We start from the raw sequence: 23,021 nt of genomic DNA on the forward strand, positions 1-23,021 counted from the left end.
GAACATTCTTCTTAGGTCTTGATCCCACATAACACTAATCAGCAAAGCTACTTATAATTTCAAATCAAACACCTAGAACATTTTGCAAGAATAACCATAGATAATTTAAAGAAGTCAGCTCCACCTTCATCAGTGCTCTCTCTCTCTTCCCCACATCTCATTTCTTTTGATATGAAATTTATTTCTACTTATAACACTGTCTTCAGCAGCTTTGTCCTCCTTACTATGGTGTTGTAATTTTCCCCTTAAACTCTTTTTTACTATCTTGTTTTTACCCCTCTCCATTCATGTCCATTTACTATCACCTAATTCTGCTTCCTAACTTCGCTAGGTGCTTCTCGGTCTCTCAGGACTGCCATAGTCCAGTTCCACAAATGCAGGTGAAGATATGTATCTACATATTATACCAACTACGGTATTTGTTCAAACAGTGGTTCATCAAATAGTTGGTCATGCCTACTGTAAAGAGAACAGAAGGTTGGGTTTTCATAGATTCTTTGCATAATGCAGGTTTGTACATTCTGTAGCCCAAGGTATTTTGTGTACCCCAGGGTTCCTTTTTATCACCTTGCCTCCTCAGAGCACCTGTGTCTTTAGTAATGGCAGGAATTGCAAAACTTCAACAAAAATTGCCCAAGAAGGCATCTTAACATTAAGCAACTGTGGTTATATTCAGCAATATCAGAATCACATTTGTATGAGTTTTTCCATAGTAAAAACATGTTAAAGGGACCTACAGGAACATAAAAAAGTTACATAATACAAAACAACAATATATGGCTTAAGTGTGATATACATTAGGATATAAACATTATGAGATTGTCAAAGCTGGACACCTTGTTTCTGTCTGGTATGAGTGCCTTCTTGGAACACTTTCTTCCCAGAAAGTTTAGCTGACAATTTGGGGCTATTGATCCTTCCCACCATGAAAACCTATCTTTGCATGGATTGTTTTCTATATCATTGAAGAACAGTTAATACAAGAAGCTGATGCTAAGTAAAATGCAGTTAATAAATCAGAACCAGAAACCAATGCTTGCTTCTGTCCAGATAGTAGTTTTCTTTCCTTCCAGAGTGGCTGATTCCAGTTACTGATGTGCTATGAACTTTCTGTGTCCCTTTTTGGAAATATCTTCTCCCCTTTGTGCGTCTCTTCCAAGCTGCACCTGTTCTAGGTGTGGGCATGGTTCATCTCTTGGTGCTGTCTGGTACTCTGCAGTCTCAAGTCGCTCTCACTGCAGCATTTTGCTCACTTCTTTATAAAATGTCTTCTTTTCAATAAGAACTATTGTCCTGATTAATAGTTTTGTCTGGTTAGAAAGTCTGCCACTTAGTGAGTGAAAATGGTGATGCACACTACAGTTAAAATTAAATAACTGAAATACACTCCATTGGTAAAGCTTTAGGATCAGTTTTTACGATCTGACATGAAACCTGAGGCTATTTTATTGTGGTTTTACTATCTTGTTGTATTAGCATTTTTTGGGAAGTTGTCTTTGATTTGGTTGAACCAAAGAAAGCACTCCAGATTTGGACACTCCATGCTACAAATTTCCCCAGTATTTTGGATGGGCATGGTGCTTCCCCTTACACTCTTCTAAAAGGTTCACAATACCCCAGAAACAGCTTTTAGGGGAAAAGCTACAATAGGAAAGCCATGTGCTACAAAAACACATGCAAACTTTCCTGAGTCCAACCCAAAATACAAGTTCAAAATGGTCCAAAAATTCAAAGAAAAACTGCAGTGCTTCAGATTTGTTTACTTCCCTTCCAACTGATTGTCTTTTGGCTAAAGCTCCGATTGTATAGAAACACCTTCCACATCAATCTTGCATATTATTATTTTGCCATTTGCACTGCTGATGTCAAAAATAGAAATGTCTTGACCTTGGATAAAAGGACTCAGTGTTTCTAGTGTACTTTGCTTAAAATCCTATGCAACACAGTAACATATGAAATTGGCTGTTAGCGAAATAAAAATATACAATATGCATCTGATGTATATAACACTTGTACAAAGTAAATGCTGGTTTAAAAGTTCTGTTTAAAAACTTCAGTTATTAACAAATGATATTTTATTGAATTTTAATATTCAAACATCCTTAGTTATGATCTTCAGAAAGAAAATTAGAAAAACCTCAGTTCATTTATCTAGTTTTTCAGCTTCTAAGCCCAAAACATGCAGTTACATGGTAGCAAGTGTGCTCTTGCAGGAAACATGCAAGCATAACTAACAGATGAACCAGTAAAGTCAAAATTACTCAACACAATAAACATGTTTCCATTATAATTTTCAAAAATGTGTGTGGATTAATTTTAATTTAACACATGACGACTTTTATTCTATTTAATATAAAGCAAGGAGTGCTTCTGTATGTCAAAGGACAAAGCCATCAGCCATTTCAGCATAAAATGCATCATTAAAACTTGTTTTGAACACACTTTGTAGTGCATCTTGCTTCTATATATACATTTTTTTTTCAACATATCAATCAATCTCTTAACTTAATGATGTTACTGGATTAGGATTGAGACTGAAGGTCCATTATGAAATGAGATTCCTAAGTAGTACAAGAGTATTATGTGTTTCTTGAATGGAGCAGATTAACAAAGAATTAAATCAAACTATGTAACACATAATAAAATAATCTACATATTTTAAAAACATCTCTATATACTTATATTTACAAACTTTAATAGACTTATTTATAGTGTGTAATAGTCCACTGAAAATCTTTACAGTATTTATTATGATTTTGAATATATAGATTCCAAGACTTAAGAGGCACATCTTTTTAAAAGGCCGACAACAATGGAACCTAAAGAAGTCACAGATAAAGTGGAAAAGGATCTATGGCCATAGCTCCAATATAAAACAGAAGCATTCAGATTCAAAGTAAAACACTGAGAAAACCATCAAAATCATGATAGAAAACTATTTCTTTGAAAGAAAAGTAATTCCACTCAGCAAACTTAAGAGACGGGATTGGTGGGGACGATACACTTCCCTGCCATATAACTGTTTAGATAGGCCTGATAAATCCTCTCGAGCAGCAATAGAAGAGAACAGAATAGAAGAAAGACCTTCAGGTTAGTACAAGTATTCTAGTACAACATTAGATTCTGGCTTACAAATCCATATTTACAACCATTTTTTTAGAAATATCATTAAATCATTTTAGCCTGCCATCGGAATTTAAAAGTTCCAGAACAGCAATATGTACAATGCATACCATATTTAAGTCCAAACTTCATTAAGAACACCCAAGTGAAACCAGATTGTAAGTTACAATACACAAGTCTGAGTGGGAGGAAAATGTATATTCAGTATCATTCACAAAGTACAGAAGTCAATAGTCCAGATAAAGCTTAAAATCCTTTTCAAAATCATGTCTTTGAATTAGGTTGATGCCATCTGTATTTTAGTTGAGAGTTTCTTCAATCAACTTTTACCACACTGTAAATTTTGGTCACAAACCAAAAGCATGCGAAGAATCCAATTGTTCCTACAAATAAAAACATAAGACTGTATCAGAAATACATTCCTTTCACTTTACGGCAACCAATGGATCTGTTACATAATCTAATAAAAATACTGACCCATACTCCATCTAAAACATAGATTCTTAAGTCCATATGTATCCTGACCTGAACACTTTAAAATGTAAACCATATCATGAACTATATGCAATATAAAACAAAGTGGCATATAAAAAGCTAGATTTTACTTCATTAAATGTAAGTACTATATTTAGAGTTGGCCAGTAGATGTGGTTGATGGAACAGTTTTTGTCAAACACCCGGTTTGTCCTGATGTTACTTTTTTTTAAAAGACAAACCAGTGAAGTCTGCTTTTTTTAAAAAAGAAAAAAATCGTAAGCACATTCTATATTGCCTCAAGATCAAACAATGGTTAACACCCCTGAGATATCTCATCTTATCACATATTTAATTCTACAGTAGAATCAAAACTTGTAATTCAAGACACACTAGTTCACAATTTAAGAAGTTTTGATTTTGGAGTATGACAAACAGTGCCGGATTCAGCATTGTGCTTAAGTGTGCTTAAGCACAGGTACCCACTGGTCAGGAGGGCCCATCTTCCTCGTGATTTTTTTTTTTTACGATGGATTTGACTTATGTGATGCAATTCTAAATTTTATGGTGTTCTGTTTCTGAGTGATTCCAGACATAGTGATAGAGTTGATATGGGAGTGTGCCACAAAGCAGGCAGTGTAGGTCTACCTCCTTTAGGGCCCAAGGAAGGGGCCTCATAACTTCACTAGCACAGGGCCTCGTTTGTCCTAAATCAGGAACTGAGTACAAGAAATGCAACCATTTTCAAATGTAGAAGAAAGATTGTATGCATGTAGACTTATAACTAGAATAAGGAAAGTGGGAAGACATTACTTGTCTTTTTTCCCCATCTCTGGCTGTTTTGGGTTTCTTTTTCTTCTTTTTTAAGGCATATCTAGGTATTCCGAGTTTTTGCTTTTAGTATGTTTGGAAACTCTTTAAAAAACATTTTAAGAGAGAGAGAGAGAGATAAGCTGTATTTCTAAAGAAACACAGTAAGTTGGAGACATTAGCTGCCAAGTAGTTAAACTTGTTTTGTAATTGTTGCTGATTTTATGTATCTGAGAGCTTCTTCTGCCAAAGTACTTACAATCTCATAACTCTTAGGATTCATGTTGCAGATATTGTAATTCAACATGACACTTCAAATCTATGTTTACATCCAGGCAGTGTCCTATCTGAAGGTGTTGCAGATCAGGATACTGGGAAATGCCTGTTCAGTGTCCCATCTGAAAGAGCACTGCAAACATCATTTCCCATTCCCTTGATCTGCAGTGCCACAGAAACCCTTTGGTTGGGGTGTTACCTGGCTGAAAAAATAGACATTTGAGGGGATGTGGGATTGTCATGCATAGCTACAATAAAAATGATGCAGGATCTCAACCACTGTTATTCAAAGTTGGTTTGACAAAACCGAGAATTTTACAGTCAAGTAGCGCAAACCTTTTTATGGAAAAAATAGATTATTGAAGTTTAATTCCTTTGTTTTGAGACTTTTTACTTTTTATGACAGGTTGCAAGCTTTCTATTTAATATATATACGTATTTGAAAAGCAGCATGAGAAAGATTCAGCAACAGTTCATTCACTACAAAATATTTCAAGAAGAACTGTGAATGATACCATGTTGATTTTTTTCCATGCCAGCTAAGCTACTGATATTTAACTGACTCATTTACTCCGAGACACTCTTGTGGGCCCAGCTGTGAGTCAGATTTGTCACATAGCTCCCAGTATTTTGCCTGCTGTGTCAGATCAATGACCCGGAATGCCGTGTGAGAAGCAAGTGCCCCGAGCATGTGCTGCACTGACATAACAGCAGGGCACCGTCAAAACCCTTCTTGAGGCTGACCATTTTTAACAGATGAGTAAGCGGCAATATAATAGTTTTGATACAACAATTATGAGTTTCTCTTTTGAGTTTTTATATCAACTTGACACAGAAAGCTAAATGCCCATGGGGACTGTGTGTGTGATTTTGATAACTTGCTAGAATGATCTCATTTTAGCCTAGTGAAATTCACCAGGTATGGTTTAATAAACAGATTCCTTTTTTTCTTTGTAAGCAAATTCATGAGGTTTTTCTAGGAAACAGCAAGAATCCCAATGAACAGAAACAGAAAATAAATAATCACTAAATCTCTACCACTGGAGGCAAGAACGTTCTGTGAAAAGATTGAGTATTATACAATGGACTCAAAATAACTTCTTAAATTGAATAACCTTCAATACTGACACATACTTCTTTGGAGCCATATAATGGAAGAACAGACATTTTCAAGCAGAACATCTTATGTCCAACCTTCTGTCCTATGCAAAGATACTGAACCATAGTGAATTTTTCCCTTTATCAATTCTTTCAGTATTTTACCTGCTTATTTGACAACAGAATATTGATAGCCAGCTAAAGAATTTCCCAAGGTAAAGTGGTAACACTTCATAATTGGCTTTTAATTGCAAAACTGAAATTCCTTTCTTGACTTCAGCTGGCATGGCCAATGTCAACAGTGACGAAAGCTATAGGATGCCCTGCACACAGAAGCTGGCTGCTAAACCCATTTAGTTAATGACTAAAGTGGCAGATTGTGCAATTGGAAAAAAACAGATGAAAAGCTAACGTTAAACTTCCTGAAGTATAGTTCCATATGGGGAAGTCCGTACCCACGATCTGCAAAATTTTTCTGTTAAGAGAAGCATCTATCGGCAAACAGCAAACACATTATGCAGAACTAAATTCAACAATAGTATCAAAAATGGCAGGCCTGTTTGGATATGTTTATCAGAATACTGTGCCAAGTGTGAAATAACAGACTGTTGCTGTTGCAATGAAGTGATGTTTTTCATTCTCCCACACTCCCCTGGACCCAAAATAATCAATGCAGCATAATGGTTCATTCCAAATTTTTCATTTCAAAGATTAGTCCAAGGGACAGAAATTAACTTCAATTAAAATTCTGCATAACGAGAATAGACCAATTCAAAAAAGCGAATGCCCTGCAACAGAATATTACAGTGTGGGATGCTCTTGTTCATTTTTCCAGCTAGTTTGTTCTCTTTCAAGAAGCTCTTCTGATTTTCACTCATTCTCCCCACATCCACAATATTTGGTTTTTGTCCTAACAGTCAGCATTCAATCACGTCTGAATATATTTATCTGGTTGATATCTTCCAGTAATTAGGTTACATAAAGATCCACACTCAAAAAATGAGATTAGTAGAGGATAGACAGAATATGACTAGGTTTTCATTAAACAACAGTTAAACCAGTCCACTTGAATCTATATACAGATTCAGTCACACCTGTCTTACATAGAACTGAAAGAGTCTAATGTATGTTTTCTACATAAGGAGACTATTTTTTTTAAAAAAATACAGGTTTAATAAAAAAAGTGCTTTAAATAAGTGGATTTTTTTCTACTGCAGGTAATTTCTTATAAAGAAGTCTAATTAATTCACATCTAAAGTAGGCACAATGTGTTTTTCAGGTTCATGTTTCAATGTCTGGCCCGCTACAATCCAGTCATTATACTAATATTGACACATGTACTCAGATAAACAAATATTTACCTGTGAAAAGGAAGAATATCAAGACCATTATCATGGTGTAGCCAAAATATAGAATAGTGCTTGCTGTACCCGTAATTTGAAGTTTGGAAAAGAAATAATGTACTGCATATATAAGAAAATAAACAGCAGTAAAGCCACTGGTAAGAAATGAACGCCACTGCCAGTGGTAGTCCTATAAGAAAGAAAGGTTGTTCCAATTAGAACTGCTTCTTTACAAACTTTTTAAAAAGTTTAAAACAAACCAATAAAGCATAAACTGGACATTACATGTTTCTAGTCCCAATAAACACGTATCCTATAACTTTCTCCACTGGAAATGAATGATATCAGCATCAGCAGAAATAATGTGCAAATGTGTATTTGGAAAAATGGAACACTATACAGAGGGCTTCTTTGGAAGCCACAATGACAGAAAGATGCCAAAGTCTCTTTTCAATTCAGAGCAGTACTAAAGATCAAAGTGGGAACTGTACACCTTTGCAGACATTATTCAACTGGAAATCCTAAAGCTCTAGCCACTATATTCACTTACACCACACAAAGGAGGCAGCATAAACTTCCTTTGCATCATTGTTGATGCTACTTACAGAGGTATCAAAACTGGACAGAGTGGTGGTGGACTTTGGGAAAAGCAGTACATATTTAACAAAGTGGGAAAAATTCTCTCCAGAATGGAAGTGATTAGACTACAGACGAATGTGTATGGCTCCTTTACAGTACTTTGTAAGAAGCCATCCATTCATTAATCTCAGTAAAAGTCCTCAGGTTAAGTACACATGAAAGTGTCTGCAACTGCCACCTGAAGGAAGGTGAGTTACACCTTCATATGCCATACATAAAATAACGTGCCATTTTGTGGTTGCCTTTCTCAGTCAAACAGGCATCTGGAAGTTTTGGGAGAGTAAAAGGGCAAATATTATATCAGTGTGAAGTTTTCAAGATGAAATTCACCTGAAATGTCGCAAGCATTCAGCTCAGATCTGCTTGCAAGGTTGTGTTTTCAATCAGAACATATATAAATTATTAACATAACCAATTATGTTCAAAAACCATGATATAGCCACAGCATAAGGGAGTTTACCCTGGTTTTTATGTGGGAGATAACCTTGAATTTTCAGAGCCAGTCAAGTTTATCACTGATTGATAGTAATGATTTGTTACACTGAATTTCTAGTTGCTCATATTTGAGATAGCAATGCTTTGGTTAACTAGAGCATTGTAAACTATTAAAAACTGCCATTTCCTTGTGGCTATACAAAGCCATGGGCAAGGCAATGGCAGTATAGCAGCAAAGGTTTTTTTTAACATTTCTAGCCTGAACCTTGTATCATAGTTGTTTAAAAAACACTTAGGTAAGCTTCACTACAGGGGTTCAATAGCCAATTCTCACAAACAAGTACTTCCCACTATAGATTTAGACACATGCAACTGGGACAGTGGAAGTGGATATTGCCCTTCTCTCTCCCAAGGAAATGCCTCTAGCCTCCTGAAAATGATACACAGAAGATATGGAAACCCTCCTGAGATGAATCAGTTGTTGTGCTGGAAAGAAAGGGACCCATCCAAAATTATGGAGAGGCGGTTTTAAATTATTATGTTACTGTGCAGATACTTTTCTCAGCTCCTGTATATAAACATCTTGGCACTTGGAAGCAGCATCTGAGGTTCTCCCAGTCTCATTAATGATTCACAAGAAATGTGAATGATATTTAAATATATTGGCTCAGACTCAGTAAGTTTAAAGAATCCAGGTTTTCTCTCACACACCCCTCCTTTTTGTAGTCCTCTGCACCTACAAAGGTTGCTCTGAAATATCTTGAAAGGTCTAAGATATTGTGATTGTGCCGGAACTGAGAAAGAGTTGGCAAAAATGTTCCTTCCTCATTTGAATCCAAGCCACTGATAGGACATTTTTGCCACTTACATCCCAGTGGAAAATAAGAGAGATTTTGGAGTATTATCTCATGAGAGCATATGGTGAGAGCTTACCTCTGCACACAAGTGGAAATAGCAAAGTAGAATAGTAGCCTCCGAACAAGTGATAACCAGAATAATGAATACCAAGAACAGGAAGCCAAACATGTAATACATCTGATGAGACCTAGAAAAAATACATTTATCAAATGTCAAACCAGTGGAGTTTCACGAATTTATAAATACTGGACTTTAACCACACATTGTATTTTTTATAAAGCAAAACATTTTCTATCATACTTCAGTAAAATCTTCTGCAAACTATTCATGCTGCACACAGAAATAATTCTAGGTATAGCTGTAGGAAACTATTCAAATGTTTAATTTAGCTCCATGCTCCCCATGCACCTTAGAAAACACAGTAAAAGATGCCCTGCCCAAAGTCTAACTCAAAAGTGTCAGGACCTTCAATGTCAGAGAGCACTAGAACCAACAACAGCTGAAGTCTGCTTGTGGCTTTATTACAAAAAGGCTCTCACCAACATGAAATAGGTGACATGTCTTCAATAGTAAAACAGGCTTTATATGACATCAAAGAGAGGCAAGCAATGGTGAGAAGCACAAAAGACAAGTGCATGCTGTATTTAAAATAATAAAAAGTGGTAACAGTTAGAAGGAATGAACTATTCAAGAGGTATGCAGGCTTACCATATGCTATTAAGGATGAAGAAAAGCTGTATGAAGATACATCCAAAGGGAAGAATACCTCCCATAACAATGCCCGGTAATGGCTTTGTATAAAATGACTGTTCAGGAATCTGACGAGGAATCTGATTGGTTCGGACTGGATGTTCTATGGCCTTTAAAAGTATATAAAATTGGAAATTTTTGGAAATTGGAAATCACTATTAAAATCATGTATCTCTTCAAAACAGTTTAAAATAACATGAATTTCTAAACATAATGCACATAACCTAAGGGAAATCTAGGCCAAAGATTGCCATATACCGGTGATCTTTATCTCATAAGTTCTGACACACTTGCAATGATTATCTTTGTACTGAAGCTGATCAGGATCCACATGGCTCTCTAGGAATCATATAGCCTGATTGTGTTTTTATCTATAGTGTTGAAGCATTCAATTCAGGCTTAATACCCAACATCATTTAAAGAACCACGATAAACCAGAATCAATTTTCAGATGCATGAGATTCTTTTTCTACTTTACATTCACAACTGGAGTAGAAAACAAATGACTTACATTCTTTTTAAAACCAAAGTAGGCTCCAATGAATGTCAGTGGCACCGATATGCAAAACCAGAGAGCTAGAACAGCAACCAAAGTACCAAAAGGAATAGCTGCAGAAGAGCCTTCTCCCCAGAGAATCAGATTCATGATAAAGAAGTCCGCAAATACAATGCTATGAGACAGAAAGAAATGTAATGTAATAATTCATACATGATTAGTTTCAATGTTATTGAAATCATATTACTGTGTGTTAAGCTTAACATTAAGTTTAGGTGACAAGCAGAAAATATGAAGCAAAGAGGTCAAGCAAGTCTTTCTTTCTTAATCTAACAGGACTGATCTCCACCAGGAACTGACATTTCGGCTAAATAGCTTCAAATATATGTCCACCTTAACTACACTAGAGGGGATGACTGCTTGCTGTGATTAAGGCAAGAGATTTAACATAGGGACTGTACAATATATGGCACTACATGAGACCAAGTACAGTGTGGTCTGAGGAGTCTAAGGAATATAGCTATCAATGAAAACCAACCCTCTAAAAAACAAAACAAAACAAAAACAAAAAACACCTTCTCATTAAATATTCAAATGACCAAAGTAAACACAATTAATCCAAAAAGGTTTTTAAAAACTCTGCATCATCTTCAATACCATTGACATTATTGTTCCAAAAGTCTTATTTGACTCGTCTTGACCGACTGATGATTTGGATTTTGTGCTAGAATCTAGGAATCAGTGGAGTATTGTGAGATAATGTGGCATATTCTGCAAAGTTGCTTTTAACTGTATTACTGTGATAGATGCTCTGGGAGCAATTGCAAATAGACTACAAAACATCTAAATACAATGGACGTAGATTATCATGATCCCATCTCTCCCTCACCCAAATGTGCATCCAAGACAGCTGAACATTACTGAAGACTTACCAATTTTAGCTTATGATGGAGAATTTAAGAGGAATTATATTCATTAGCTTACCCAGGACAAAGAAAGGCTGTCAGCAGAACATTTGTCTTCCATTTTTCGCCCCCAAATGCTTTAGAAAAAGAAGACCATTACCACATTGTTTTATCTGTACAGATTGGGTATGAATTCTAAATAAAGTTAAGATTTACTTTCTGTTCTTCAATTTCATCAAAATAAAATCAAACCTCACACCTAAAGTAAATTATTTTATTGCTGTAAACTTTAGGCTACATATATGTTGCAGTTTCATTGTTCAAAATTCCTATCCAAAATTGTTAATTATTAATTGATCTATTATTATGAAACTGTGAATCAAATAATTTAAAATGAAGTTATACAGTTTCACAGATTCAATGTGCAATATACAAAGTACTATATACAGATCAATACAAAAAGTACACTATTCAGAAAAGCAGATCTTATTTTTAACCAAATATGGCACTTGTTTTCCTTTCAAACTCATGCAAAGCAAGGAAAACAAAAGCATAGCAAACTTCACAATACAAGCAAATACAGCAATTTCAAAAGTAACCTAGTCTGGTTTTCATACCAATGTATATCAATTATCCCCCTCCCCCCCCCCCCTTTTATAAGGAGCTCCAGATGAGACTAAATGCCATAAAATGTATAAAATTTATTTTACAAAAAAAAGCCATCTTTTAAGTTTTTATTTACAAGATCAAGCTAAATCTGTATGTAGTCTCTTCAGTCTTAAAACATTATTCTCTTGCCCAGGAGGCAAAAAGTATTTGGCGGGGGGGGGGGGGGATCACAGCTGTGATGATAATTTAGACTAATGAATTTATGTGCTGTCACATTAAATAAACCTTTACACTTACATTTGTAGAACCTAGCAGCAACGTAACCTGCTGGGGTTCCAAGCAGCACCCACAAGACCACAGCACAGGTCATTAATGCTCCCCGATTTGCAGGTGATAAAAATCCAAGGCAAGCGAAGACTACAAAAAAGGAAACAGACAATACTTAGAAAATATATAAAGATGTGCATGGCTTGGCATCATTTCATCCGTTTCTATTACATATAAAAGCTAGGACTGATGACACAATTGCATATTATTTATTATCATTTCATTTTATTTATAACATTTAAAATTAAACTAAAATTTAAATGTTTGCTCTTCAACCAGAAAGACTCCAAGAGTGTCCTACAGATCAATAAAAACACAAGACACGTCCTATCATAAACTACTGAAACAGAAGCCAACAAAAATGAAAAGGGAAAGAAAATCAGATTCAGGCACCCCTTCTTAAAAATGCAGTTCTTCTGAAGACCAGTTAAAAAGAAATAGTTTAGTGAGATAAGTCAAAAGGAGTCAGGACCTCATCTGACCCAATGAAATGGCTATGCTTCTCATTTCTCTTTCTGGTGCAACCTAACAGAATGGCTGCTGTAGCTGAAAGCAGACTGAAAGAATGACTCATAGGTAGGTAGCTGAAATCAGTGGCCTACTCCTGCTTCCCCTTCTTCTTCGACAGTTGCACATTCTCATTTTGACAATTTCATATATTTAAGATGAGTGCAGACACTGTAAATATAATCCCATCTGATCCCCTAACCACACTGCAAAGCAACTGCAAGATGGTACCAACTCTCGACAAAAGCTGCCCCCTCTACGTTTAGTTTTGGAGTTGTATTATAGTTTTGTACTTTGTGTGCATTAGCACTTCACTAAGAAATATTGGCATCACAACTAGTCTGAAATGATGGTTAGACACCTTGCAAAGTGTTTGGCAGTAATTAACCTTACCAAAAGAGTGGGGGTAGGAATAATGCTAATGATATACTTAAACTGGGAGCGAACTATCTACCTGGAAAGGGCAGGAATAGAAAGGAGGAGGGAAACATAAGTATATTCAGCAATTCTGATCTCCCAGTGCATGAAGTTTCACAAATAAAACATCATGTTTTACTGAGGCACTTCTTCTATGTTTACTTACATAAAGTAACAAAAGTCATAATTAAAATCTGTGTCCCAGAGCCTAAAAATACAGAAAGCAGCATTCCTTTTCGTGGGGGCCTAAATATGTCACCATGGACCAGCTTCCAGCCAAATTCCTCCTGAGCGTCCTCCTGAAAAGGAATTAGGAACATTTGGCATATTATTCTTACATATACTGTTCACCTAGATACCTATCTTCCAATTCTAGATTGCTAGCATGCTCTCCATATCTCTCCATCCGCACACACAATCTGCACAGGCTGGTGATTCTGGCTCCTCCTCTCAATGTTTTGCAGACAAACGAAGAATCAGATGCTGGACTTCAATACATTTAAAGGCAAAAGATGTTTATCCACATCCTCTAAGAAAAAAGTTATCTGCACATATGTCAGCTATTCAAGCAGGTATGGATACTTCCTCCATACATAAATGTTAAGTTTAACCATTTTCTATCTAATGAAGAGGATCCATCTCCAATGCAAATATATCAAGGTTTGAAACAAATAAGGGTGGGGGTGACTGCTGCTGGTCTGAAACTGCTTGCAACAGCAAAGACGACATCAACCAGAGTACTAACTCAATCTATAATGCTTAGTAAAATAAGATAGATTCATTCACATGGTTGTTTTACTGCTCTTGATTAATGGGACATTAATAGAGAAAGCCACTAATGCCACCATGATGTGGGGGGAAGCATTTTGGAAGAATACAGATAGGTTTTGGAAATCAAGCAGTGTTACAGACCACCTCCCTCTCCAGTGTTGGTAAGGAGAGAAAGTGTCTCACACTGTCCAAACAAGGCTGTTAGTTCTGCAGATGCCAAAGGCTTGCTATTTCTACTTAGGAAGGGTAAGGGTTTTGACTGAAATTTGTGAATCTGTGTTTTGACCATTATGGATCAGGGTCTAAGATCATAATCCAAAGTACAGAAACGATTGCTTGATAAGGATTGCTTGTTAACTACATGTAAGGTAACACCTGCCAAAAGGACTTTAACTAATAGCAAATACAGAAAACCTTACAATGAGGCTTGAATACAGAAGTAATATGGGTTTCGAACACTGTATATAGGCTTCATGAAAGAAACGTAGTCTCAGTAAAACTTAGTAGAATTGTCTCCCTTTAAAATGAACAAAAGAAATTAATTGCAGGTACTTTTACCTGGAGCAAACAGAAGAGAGAGCAAAAGCTTGCTTTTTCAGGATGTCTGATATGGGGTCCATTTCCAGACCACAGGACAAAAATTCAATAAATTCACTCAAAACTATTGTGTTAAGTATGAGCCATCTGGTGAGAGTTTCATAGCTTTTGCATTACCTTTAACTGTGGGCTGCCACCCAAAAGCAAACAAAATATGCATGTGCATAAAGGTGTGCTGGCTAAGTGAAGCCACCAAGGATATGAGATACTGTTGCAGGAGAGCAGCGGGAGAAGCTATTCTTCTAGACTGAAATTTTGAAAAAATAACACTATGTAACATAATTTGAAAAAAAAAATCTGTTCCTAGTTTGAAAGTGTTATTTCCTGTTTAATTGTGCGGTACTTACATTGAAAGTAGTTGCTATACTGCAGAAACTTCTTTTTTGTGTCTGTCACAAACTATGTTGAATTGGTTGAGACTCTATGAGATATTCATTGAAAAGCTATAGCAAAATGTGCTGCAGGATTTAATAAACCTTTTCCATGTTTTTATGAGAACCAATTAGAAAATGACATTTATAACCCAGGAACAAACATCGTGTTCCATAGTGTAATACAGTGGTTCTCAACCTGGGGTCCCCAGATGTTTTTGGCCTACAGAAATCCCAGCCAGTTTACCAGCTGTTAGGATTTCTGGGAGTTGAAGGCCAAAACCACCTGGGAACCCCAGACTGAGAACCACTGGTGTAATGGGTACTGCAGCAAGTGAGGCGTAAACTGAATAATTGTTCCTCTCATCCACTCCAGAGTGATCCTTCACTGTAGGTATAACCTTTCATTCTCAAGGTGGCATGGGAGGACCATCCACTCGCCAGTGGGACTTGCTCAAGCCCTTTTAAAAGGGAGGACTAACTGAAGTACAGGAAGCCCTATACCTATAACATTTATAGTATCTTACAAAGTTCACTCCACCCAGCAGCATTACAAATTACGGCCATGAAAGCCTTTGACAACACATTACAAATTTCTTCATATGACATTTTGACTGCATAAGCTCTACTGGATACCACTGATGCTGTTGAATGTGGCCAGACATTTTGATGCCTTAGCTTTTTATCCAGATCATAGCACAAAGGAATGCATCCTTTAAGCCAGGGCCGTAACTGGGGCGGGGGAGGGGGGGAGTTCAAAAACTCCCTGAAATTTGTTAGGTTAAAAAAAAAAAACCCTGGTCCCTGGTTTTCTTATAAATTAGTTAATCAGTTAAAATTCATGAGTAAACCAGGTTTCGGGGGGGGGGGAGTTGAACCCTTTCGGCGGGGTTAGAACACTTAACCACCCCACCCCACCCCCCCGGGGCTACAGACCTGCTTTAACCCATTTGGCCAGTGGAGTTTTAGATGCCCTTTGACTTTCTGCAGGGGCAATTCTGAATTGTGCTATCCTTTTTATATATATCTTAATTGCCCTTCTTATATCTAAAGTGGGTCACTGAAGCAGGGTAGAAGTTCAGTAATTCAACAGATTCATTATATCCCTTTCTAGAAACAACTCTGTCAGTAGTGTAATATCTACTTAAGGGAGATTAAGCTCCAGAGTTGTGGGAGAGGGGTCACTTAAAACCAATCTTAAAAACTGTGGCATAGACACTGAGAACAGGGAAGCCCTGGCCTTTGAGTGTTCTAACTGGAGGTCAGCTGCTACCAACAGTGCTGTGGAATTCGAAGAGGCATGAATGGAGGGCGAAAGAGAGAAACATGCAGGAAGGCGTGTCAAGCCAACCCTGACCAAGACCGCCTTCCATCTGGAAACCGATGTCCTCACTGCACAAGACCATGTAGATCAAGAATAGGTCTCTACAGTCACCTATGGACCCACTGCCAAGACCCTACACTTGGAAGGCAATCATTTTTGGACACAAGTGATCGTCAATGATGATGATGACACAGAGGAGCAATATGACTAACCGAGAACATGGAAGATGCTGCCACAACTAATTTATTTGCACTGAATTAGACAAAATAGCCATTAGCTAAGTGGGAAAATGTGTCCTCTTGAGTTGTTTATCCGGGTTTTGATGGATGATTTTTGAGAAACTACTTTGCTTCTCAAGGCTCAAGTAAAGCAATTGCTAAGGAAAGCTCAGTGAGTGTCATGATAACTCCATCCTGGGAAAACTAGCTTTATGGCAACCGGAACGGCTGGCTGGCTCGGGATCTATCCATCGCCCCCTTTTGTCATGTCTCAGCCTGACGTCTGAAACTGCTGGCCTGCCTTGAGTCCTCTCTATCTCCCCTTGTTGTGTCCCGGCCTCCCGATGACCAGAACTGCAGGCCACCTTGGAGCCTTTCCATCGCCCTCTTGCCACTTTGACACCATTGGTGTGCAGCCAGGATTTCTGGTCCATTGTGGGGGACCGTCTATTGCCCCACCATTTCCTGTGGCTCCAGTGGCATCTGGCTGAAACAGCTGGCTTGGTTTGAGACCCTACCATAATCCACAACCATTGTCCTGTATCACTGACGCTGCAATGGAAACTGCTGAGCCATCTGGGGCCCATCCTTCACCCCATTGTCACTGCTTCTGGTGCTTAGGAGTTTTGGAGCTGGATGCCATTAGTATGCTGTTGACATTCAGCTCTACTTCTCTTTGTCATGGGAGTCAGCTGGAACTGCAAAGGTGCTGGAGCAATGCTAAGATACTAAAATGGGATTGAAATGGACCAATAAACTGAAGCTGAATCCCATTAAGACAGAGGCTCTGTGGATTAATTGTTCTCAGATCTGGGAATTGGGTAAGCTACCTTCCCTAGATGGAGCTGAGTTCCCTCTGAAGGAGAACGTGTATAGAAGGGGTGTACTCAAAGACCCATTTTTGTCACTGAAGGCCCAGATGGACTTTGTGCCCAGCTTCGACTGGCTCCTCAGTTACAGCTTTCCTGGGTAGGGACATATTAACCACAGGAGTTCATCCACTGGTAACTTTCTCATCTCACAACTACAATGCATTCTACATGGGGCTGCCCTTGAACCTTCGTGCCTGCCCACAAAGGTTTGCTGTAAGGGCCTTCCTCCGTGTCTCAGCGATAGGAAGAATACATTGTGAGAGGACAAGGGGGAGGGCCTTCTCCGCCACGGCACACTAATTGTGGAATATCCTCTCCTTGGAAGCCCAACTGGAACAAAGCTAGTATTTTTTGATGTCAAGTCAAAAGCATGGCTTTTTATTAAATTGATTTCATCCCAGTTACACATGTCACACTATTTTGAACTGTGAAAACTGGTTTTAAATCATTTTGTTTTTAACCAATACATTGTTTAATATATTTTAGTTGTTTAAAATTGAATTGTTTGTCCTTAAATATTTTAATACAATAAAACATTTACAAAACTTATAAACATGAATATATTCAAGTTTTTGAGCATGAAAAAAATCAAGAAACTCTTCACCAGCAAAAAATACTGTAACAGTGTTCAGAAAATGGTAGACTTACTGTAGAATCCATTTGATTATATCTTGCAATATCCTTATGGAGAGTTCTTAGCATGATCATAGCTACCATTCCAGAAAGGAAAAGGACAATCACGAGAGAATTCATAATACTACAAAAAAAACAACAACATACAAACAAACCATGATCAAACATCAACATTTATAACTTTTGTACCAAAATACTGCTCCAATATAATTAAAGAATTGAAATTGACTTTTACCTAAACCACTGTATGTGTGTATGGGGCATTGATTCTAAAATGTAATCCCATCTGGATGCCCATCTGATTTCTTTATTTTCCTGAAAAATAAATGGTTAGTTATCACATGTTTCACAATTGCAAGGAAAATGAATAGTTTTGAATTTTTATTCCTGAAAATGTTAAAATAACTAATGTGAAACCAACCATTCTTTGGAATTGCAAAAACATTTCATCCTCTGACACTTTGAAGTTAGAATTTCAGTTGGAATAAAATCTGAAAGAATTCCCTCAATAACACTGATAAAACAAAAATATATAGCAATTTAGCACAGTTAGAAATTTTATTTAATATTTCTGTAGCACCTTTAAATATTGAAAGTACTTCAAATTCATAATTTAATTATAATCCTCACTAAGTTTGTGTGCATTCTTAGGACATATGTATACTGACACTATAATGCAGTTTGAAACTAGTTTGGGAACAACTGGTTTCGCTGACCAGGTGATTAGGTTGATAGGCCTAGAACTGGTTTGTGTGTGTGTGTGGGGGGGGGGGGGGGGGTTCTCATGTCAGGAGAGACTTGAGAAACTGCAGGTCGTTTCTGGTGTGAGAGAATAGGCCATCAGCAAGGATGTTGCCCAGGGGATGCCCAGATGTTTTCCCATCCTGTGGGAGGCTTCTCTCAAGTCCCCACATGGGAAGCTGGTGCTGACAAACGGGAGCTCACCCCGCTCCCTGGATTCAAACCCTGGGTGGGGGGGGGGAGATGACAGTTAGAAGCATAGGTAATCAATTACCTCTCCCAGGGGGTCAATTATTCCCCTGGTATCCAACCATGCCCTGAGGCATTCTTCCGGCAGCCACCTCGCCCTATGTTCTGAATGTTACAAAGTACTTTAGTACAAGCTGGTGTCTACAATGTGAGCCTATTTCACTCCGGGACCAGAGACATAATGGGATCTGCTGCAGTTCATTAAAGGGCTTAAACTTGGATTTTCCTGTGACTTTACTGCATTGTATACTCTTTAATCTGTGATGAAGCATACATTGGCGGAGTGTGTTTTGTGGGCACCACAGTTTTGAGTCGGCATTAAATGATCAGTATAACTGGGGTCTTAATCCCTCATTCTTTGGGGATAGTGCAGTCCAGGGGAAAGAGAATGACCACTTAGAGAATTTATGACAGAGAAGAGACTAAGACAAAAGATGCTCAGAATTTTAGCCACCATGCTTAACAGAACAGTGTAAACACAAGCTTTGTCATTATGTCAAGGGACACTAGATAAAAATACAAAACAGCTGTGTTTAGAAGTATTATTAAACATACTACCATATGAGCATTCTCACAGCAGCAAATAAGGTTTGAAAAAATCCTTGCATTTATTTTTCTTATTTTCCTCTCATTTTATTTAGTTTGGCTTTTGAAGGTTAAATGGTTGTCACATAGGATTTGGGTTTTTTTACTGTACCTTTATTCTCCTAATTTTGACTGCTTTAAAAAAGCCTCAAGAGTATGTTCCCTTTAAAATGATTTATTACAATTATTGTGCTTTAGCTGCAAGACCCTTTGTATACCATTTAGCTGTACTTAGTTTTAAACTATACTGCAAGACCCTTTGTATGCCATTCAGGGAAAAGTGGGATATAAACAAAATGAAATGAATGAATGAACAGCCATGACAAATCCGACTGTAGGCCAACCAAAGCAAAAATTCTGTTCCAGGTGACCAACCAAATGCCTATAAGAAACCACACATGACAGCAACAGCACCCTCCTTGTGTTCCCCAGCATCTGGCATCAAGAAGTATGCTGCCTTTGGTAGAAGAAGTAATATAGCCAACTTCATGAATCTATCTAATCCACTTTTACAGCTATCAAACATAGTGCCTGTCACTGCAAATAGTAGAATTAAATTCCACGGGATAATTTACTGTATGAAATCTTTTTATTTGCCCTGACTCTTTCCACCATTGCACGGCAGTGGTAGTTTCATTATATAGGCTCTTTTACTATGAGAAAAAAGAAAAGTATCCCCCATTCACATTCTTTGTGTTATATCAACTTTTATGCAATTCTATCCTATCTGTTTTAACTTGTCTCTTTCCATGACCTCTATATTTGTTTCCTAACCATGTGCAGCAACACTCCCACCTAAAATCACAAATTTCCAGAATCATTACAGAAACAGCTATAACATGGCATCCCTCTCCAGGTGACTATGGCATTTGTATTTTCCCTTATAACCTTAAACTTGTTCTGATTATTGTATTTGACCATATTATTAGGACCTATTTGGGCAACCACCTCCTAGGGTTAATGCAACCATAACTTGATTTTTCCTAACTCTTATTTGTGATAATTCAGAGTTCAGTTTAGAAATATCTCTGCCACTCATGTTATGTAACATCGGTCTGTTTTGTACAGGCTGAGTGTCTAAAAATTACTAGCGCCTACTACATCTAAACTCCTGCTCTCTATACTACTGTCTCATTCATACACTGAGTGACATCAGCTGAACTCATCTAAAAATTAGAAAGTGTCCAAATAAGGGTGACCAAAATGATCAAAGGTTGGAAATCAAGCAGCTACTCAAAGAGGAACTCCTTCTCTGGAAGTTTTTAACCAGAGGCTAAAGGGCCATCTGTTGCACAAAGAGAGCCACAAGATGCTTGAGCCAAGGACGAAGGCTACTTACGGTAACTAATGAACACTTTAAATCAGGGGTCCCCAAACTTTTTAAACAGGGGGCCAGTTCACGATCCTTCGGACTGTTGGAGGGCCGGACTATAGTTGGCCACTGAGCAATAATAATAAATAATAACAACAACAACAACAACAACAATAAAAAAGAAGGTTGGAAGAGACCCTTTGGGCCATTGAGTCCAATCCCCTTCTGCCTTTGCAAAGCACCCCTGACAGATGGCCACCCAGCCTCAATGTTAATAATAATAGTAACAACAACAACAACAACAATGAAAATAAAAAAGAGGGTTGGAAGAGACCCCTTGGGCCATTTAGTCCAACCTCCTTCTGCCTCTGCGCACCAAAAGCCCAAGCAAAGCATCCCTGACAGGTGGCCACCCAGCCTCAATGTTAATAATAATAATAATAATAATAATAATAATAATAAAAGATCTCAGCCGGCATTTGGAAACAATAGACATTGACAAAATTACGATCTGCCAACTGCAAAAGGCCACCCTACTGGGATCTGCACGCATCATCCGAAAATACATCACACAGTCCTAGACGCTTGGGAAGCGTTCGACTTGTGATTTTGTGATACGAAATCCAGCATATCTATCTTGTTTGCTGTGTCATACAATAAATAATAATAATAATAATAATAATAATAATAATAATAATAATAATAATAATAATAATAAAGGGTTGTAAGAGAAGAAGAGACCCCTTGGAACATTTAGCCCAACCCCCTTTTGCCCTTGTGCCATGGGGGCCGGATAAATGGCTTCAATGGGCCGCATCCGGCCCCCGGGCCTTAGTTTGGGGACCCCTGCTTTAAATAAACCATACCTCTTAATTCATTATCATAACTGAACAGTAAACTTCCTTAAACTATTTAGGAAGTATCCCTGAGGTAGTATACATTTTTAAAAATGAAAATACTGTATACTAACCTCAAAAGAAACAGAGTAAGTGTAGACAATTTTAATTTTTCCATCAGTCATATCATTACTTATATCCATAGGTGGTCCAGAGCAGTCTGGCTTTTCAGGATCTGTGTGCTTGAAACTGGTTTGTTTTTAAAGAAAATAATGGACATAATAGATTAATGCACATTTGCTCTTTGTCAGATATTTTCATTAACAAAACTAGAACATTTTGTGCCACAGAACACCACTGATAAAGACATACAGAGAAACAAGTTTTGCCATACCAATCAAATACAAGTTAAAGTAACAAAGAAAATTTTCCTATATGAGACTTTCCATATAAGACCCAAATATGTAAGGCAGAGAGAGCATGAAGATGGTAACCAGTTTTGATTTAGTTCTTGAAACTGTAAGTCCCTTTAGTTACTCTTGTTATTAACACGTTCCACAAGATGGCACCAAAATGTGTAACAATATAATTTCACTGTGGTTTCCTCTACTGTGAAGACAAACATCTGACAAATTCATAAAGGTTGTTGGACCTTTGCTATATGGAACTTTCTAGGCCAGTGGTTCTTAAACTTCCTAATGCTTCAACCCCTTAATACAGTTCCTCATGTTGTGGTGACCCCCAACCACAAAATTATTTTCGTTGCTACTTCATAACTGTAATTTTGCCTCTGTTATGAATCGTAATGTAAATATCTGATATTCAGGATGTATTTTCAGGACCAAATTTGGCACAAATACCCGATACGTCCAAATGTGAACACTGCTGGGGTTGGGGAGGTTATTTTGTCATTTGGGAATTGTAGTTGCTGGGATTTATAGTTAACTTACAATCAAAGAGCATTCTGAACTCCACCAACAATGGAATTGAACCAAACTTGGCACACAGAACTCCCATGACTGTACACATTGGTGGAGTTTGGGAAAAATAGTTTGGGAATTGAAGTTTGTGAATTGTATTTCCTGGGATTTATAGTATATCTACAAAGAGCCCCTTGAACCCCACCAATGATAGAATTGGACTAAACTGGAGGGATTTGGGAGGAAGTCACAGTGATTATGTGGAGATGTAGTTCACCTCCCTCTGGAGAGCACTGTGAACCCAAACAACTATGGATCTGGACCAAATTTGGCACAAATACCTGATATGCCCAAATTTGAATACTGGTGGAGTTAGAAGGTGATTTTGTCATTTGTCAGATGGGTCTTTGGCAACCCCTATGACATCCCCTCGCGACTCCCCAAGGGTCCCTACCCCCAGGTTGAGAAATGCTGTTCTAGGCCCTTTATCTTCATAAAATACAAAGATCTCATGTAAAAACACAA

The 23,021-nt window shown here is 37.6% G+C and overlaps 1 protein-coding gene across 1 annotated transcript in view; it reads right to left on the reverse strand.

The window, feature by feature from the left end:
• Window positions 1-2,057: 2,057 nt before the first annotated feature.
• tm9sf2 (transmembrane 9 superfamily member 2) overlaps window positions 2,058-23,021 on the reverse strand; it is a 34,979-nt gene continuing 14,015 nt past the window's right edge. The window contains exons 7-17 of the mRNA XM_003218700.4: window positions 21,711-21,825; window positions 18,089-18,168; window positions 17,869-17,977; window positions 13,234-13,366; window positions 12,114-12,233; window positions 11,287-11,344; window positions 10,318-10,477; window positions 9,765-9,916; window positions 9,132-9,243; window positions 7,143-7,314; window positions 2,058-3,506 (exon numbers count right to left, since the gene is read on the reverse strand). Of these exons, the coding sequence (XP_003218748.1) occupies window positions 3,439-3,506; window positions 7,143-7,314; window positions 9,132-9,243; window positions 9,765-9,916; window positions 10,318-10,477; window positions 11,287-11,344; window positions 12,114-12,233; window positions 13,234-13,366; window positions 17,869-17,977; window positions 18,089-18,168; window positions 21,711-21,825 (1,279 nt within the window). The 3' untranslated portion in view covers window positions 2,058-3,438. The remainder of the gene's footprint in view (window positions 3,507-7,142; window positions 7,315-9,131; window positions 9,244-9,764; window positions 9,917-10,317; window positions 10,478-11,286; window positions 11,345-12,113; window positions 12,234-13,233; window positions 13,367-17,868; window positions 17,978-18,088; window positions 18,169-21,710; window positions 21,826-23,021) is intronic.

The sequence above is a fragment of the Anolis carolinensis genome, chromosome 3 (genome assembly GCF_035594765.1).
Source record: "Anolis carolinensis isolate JA03-04 chromosome 3, rAnoCar3.1.pri, whole genome shotgun sequence".
Classification (NCBI taxonomy): domain Eukaryota; kingdom Metazoa; phylum Chordata; class Lepidosauria; order Squamata; family Dactyloidae; genus Anolis; species Anolis carolinensis.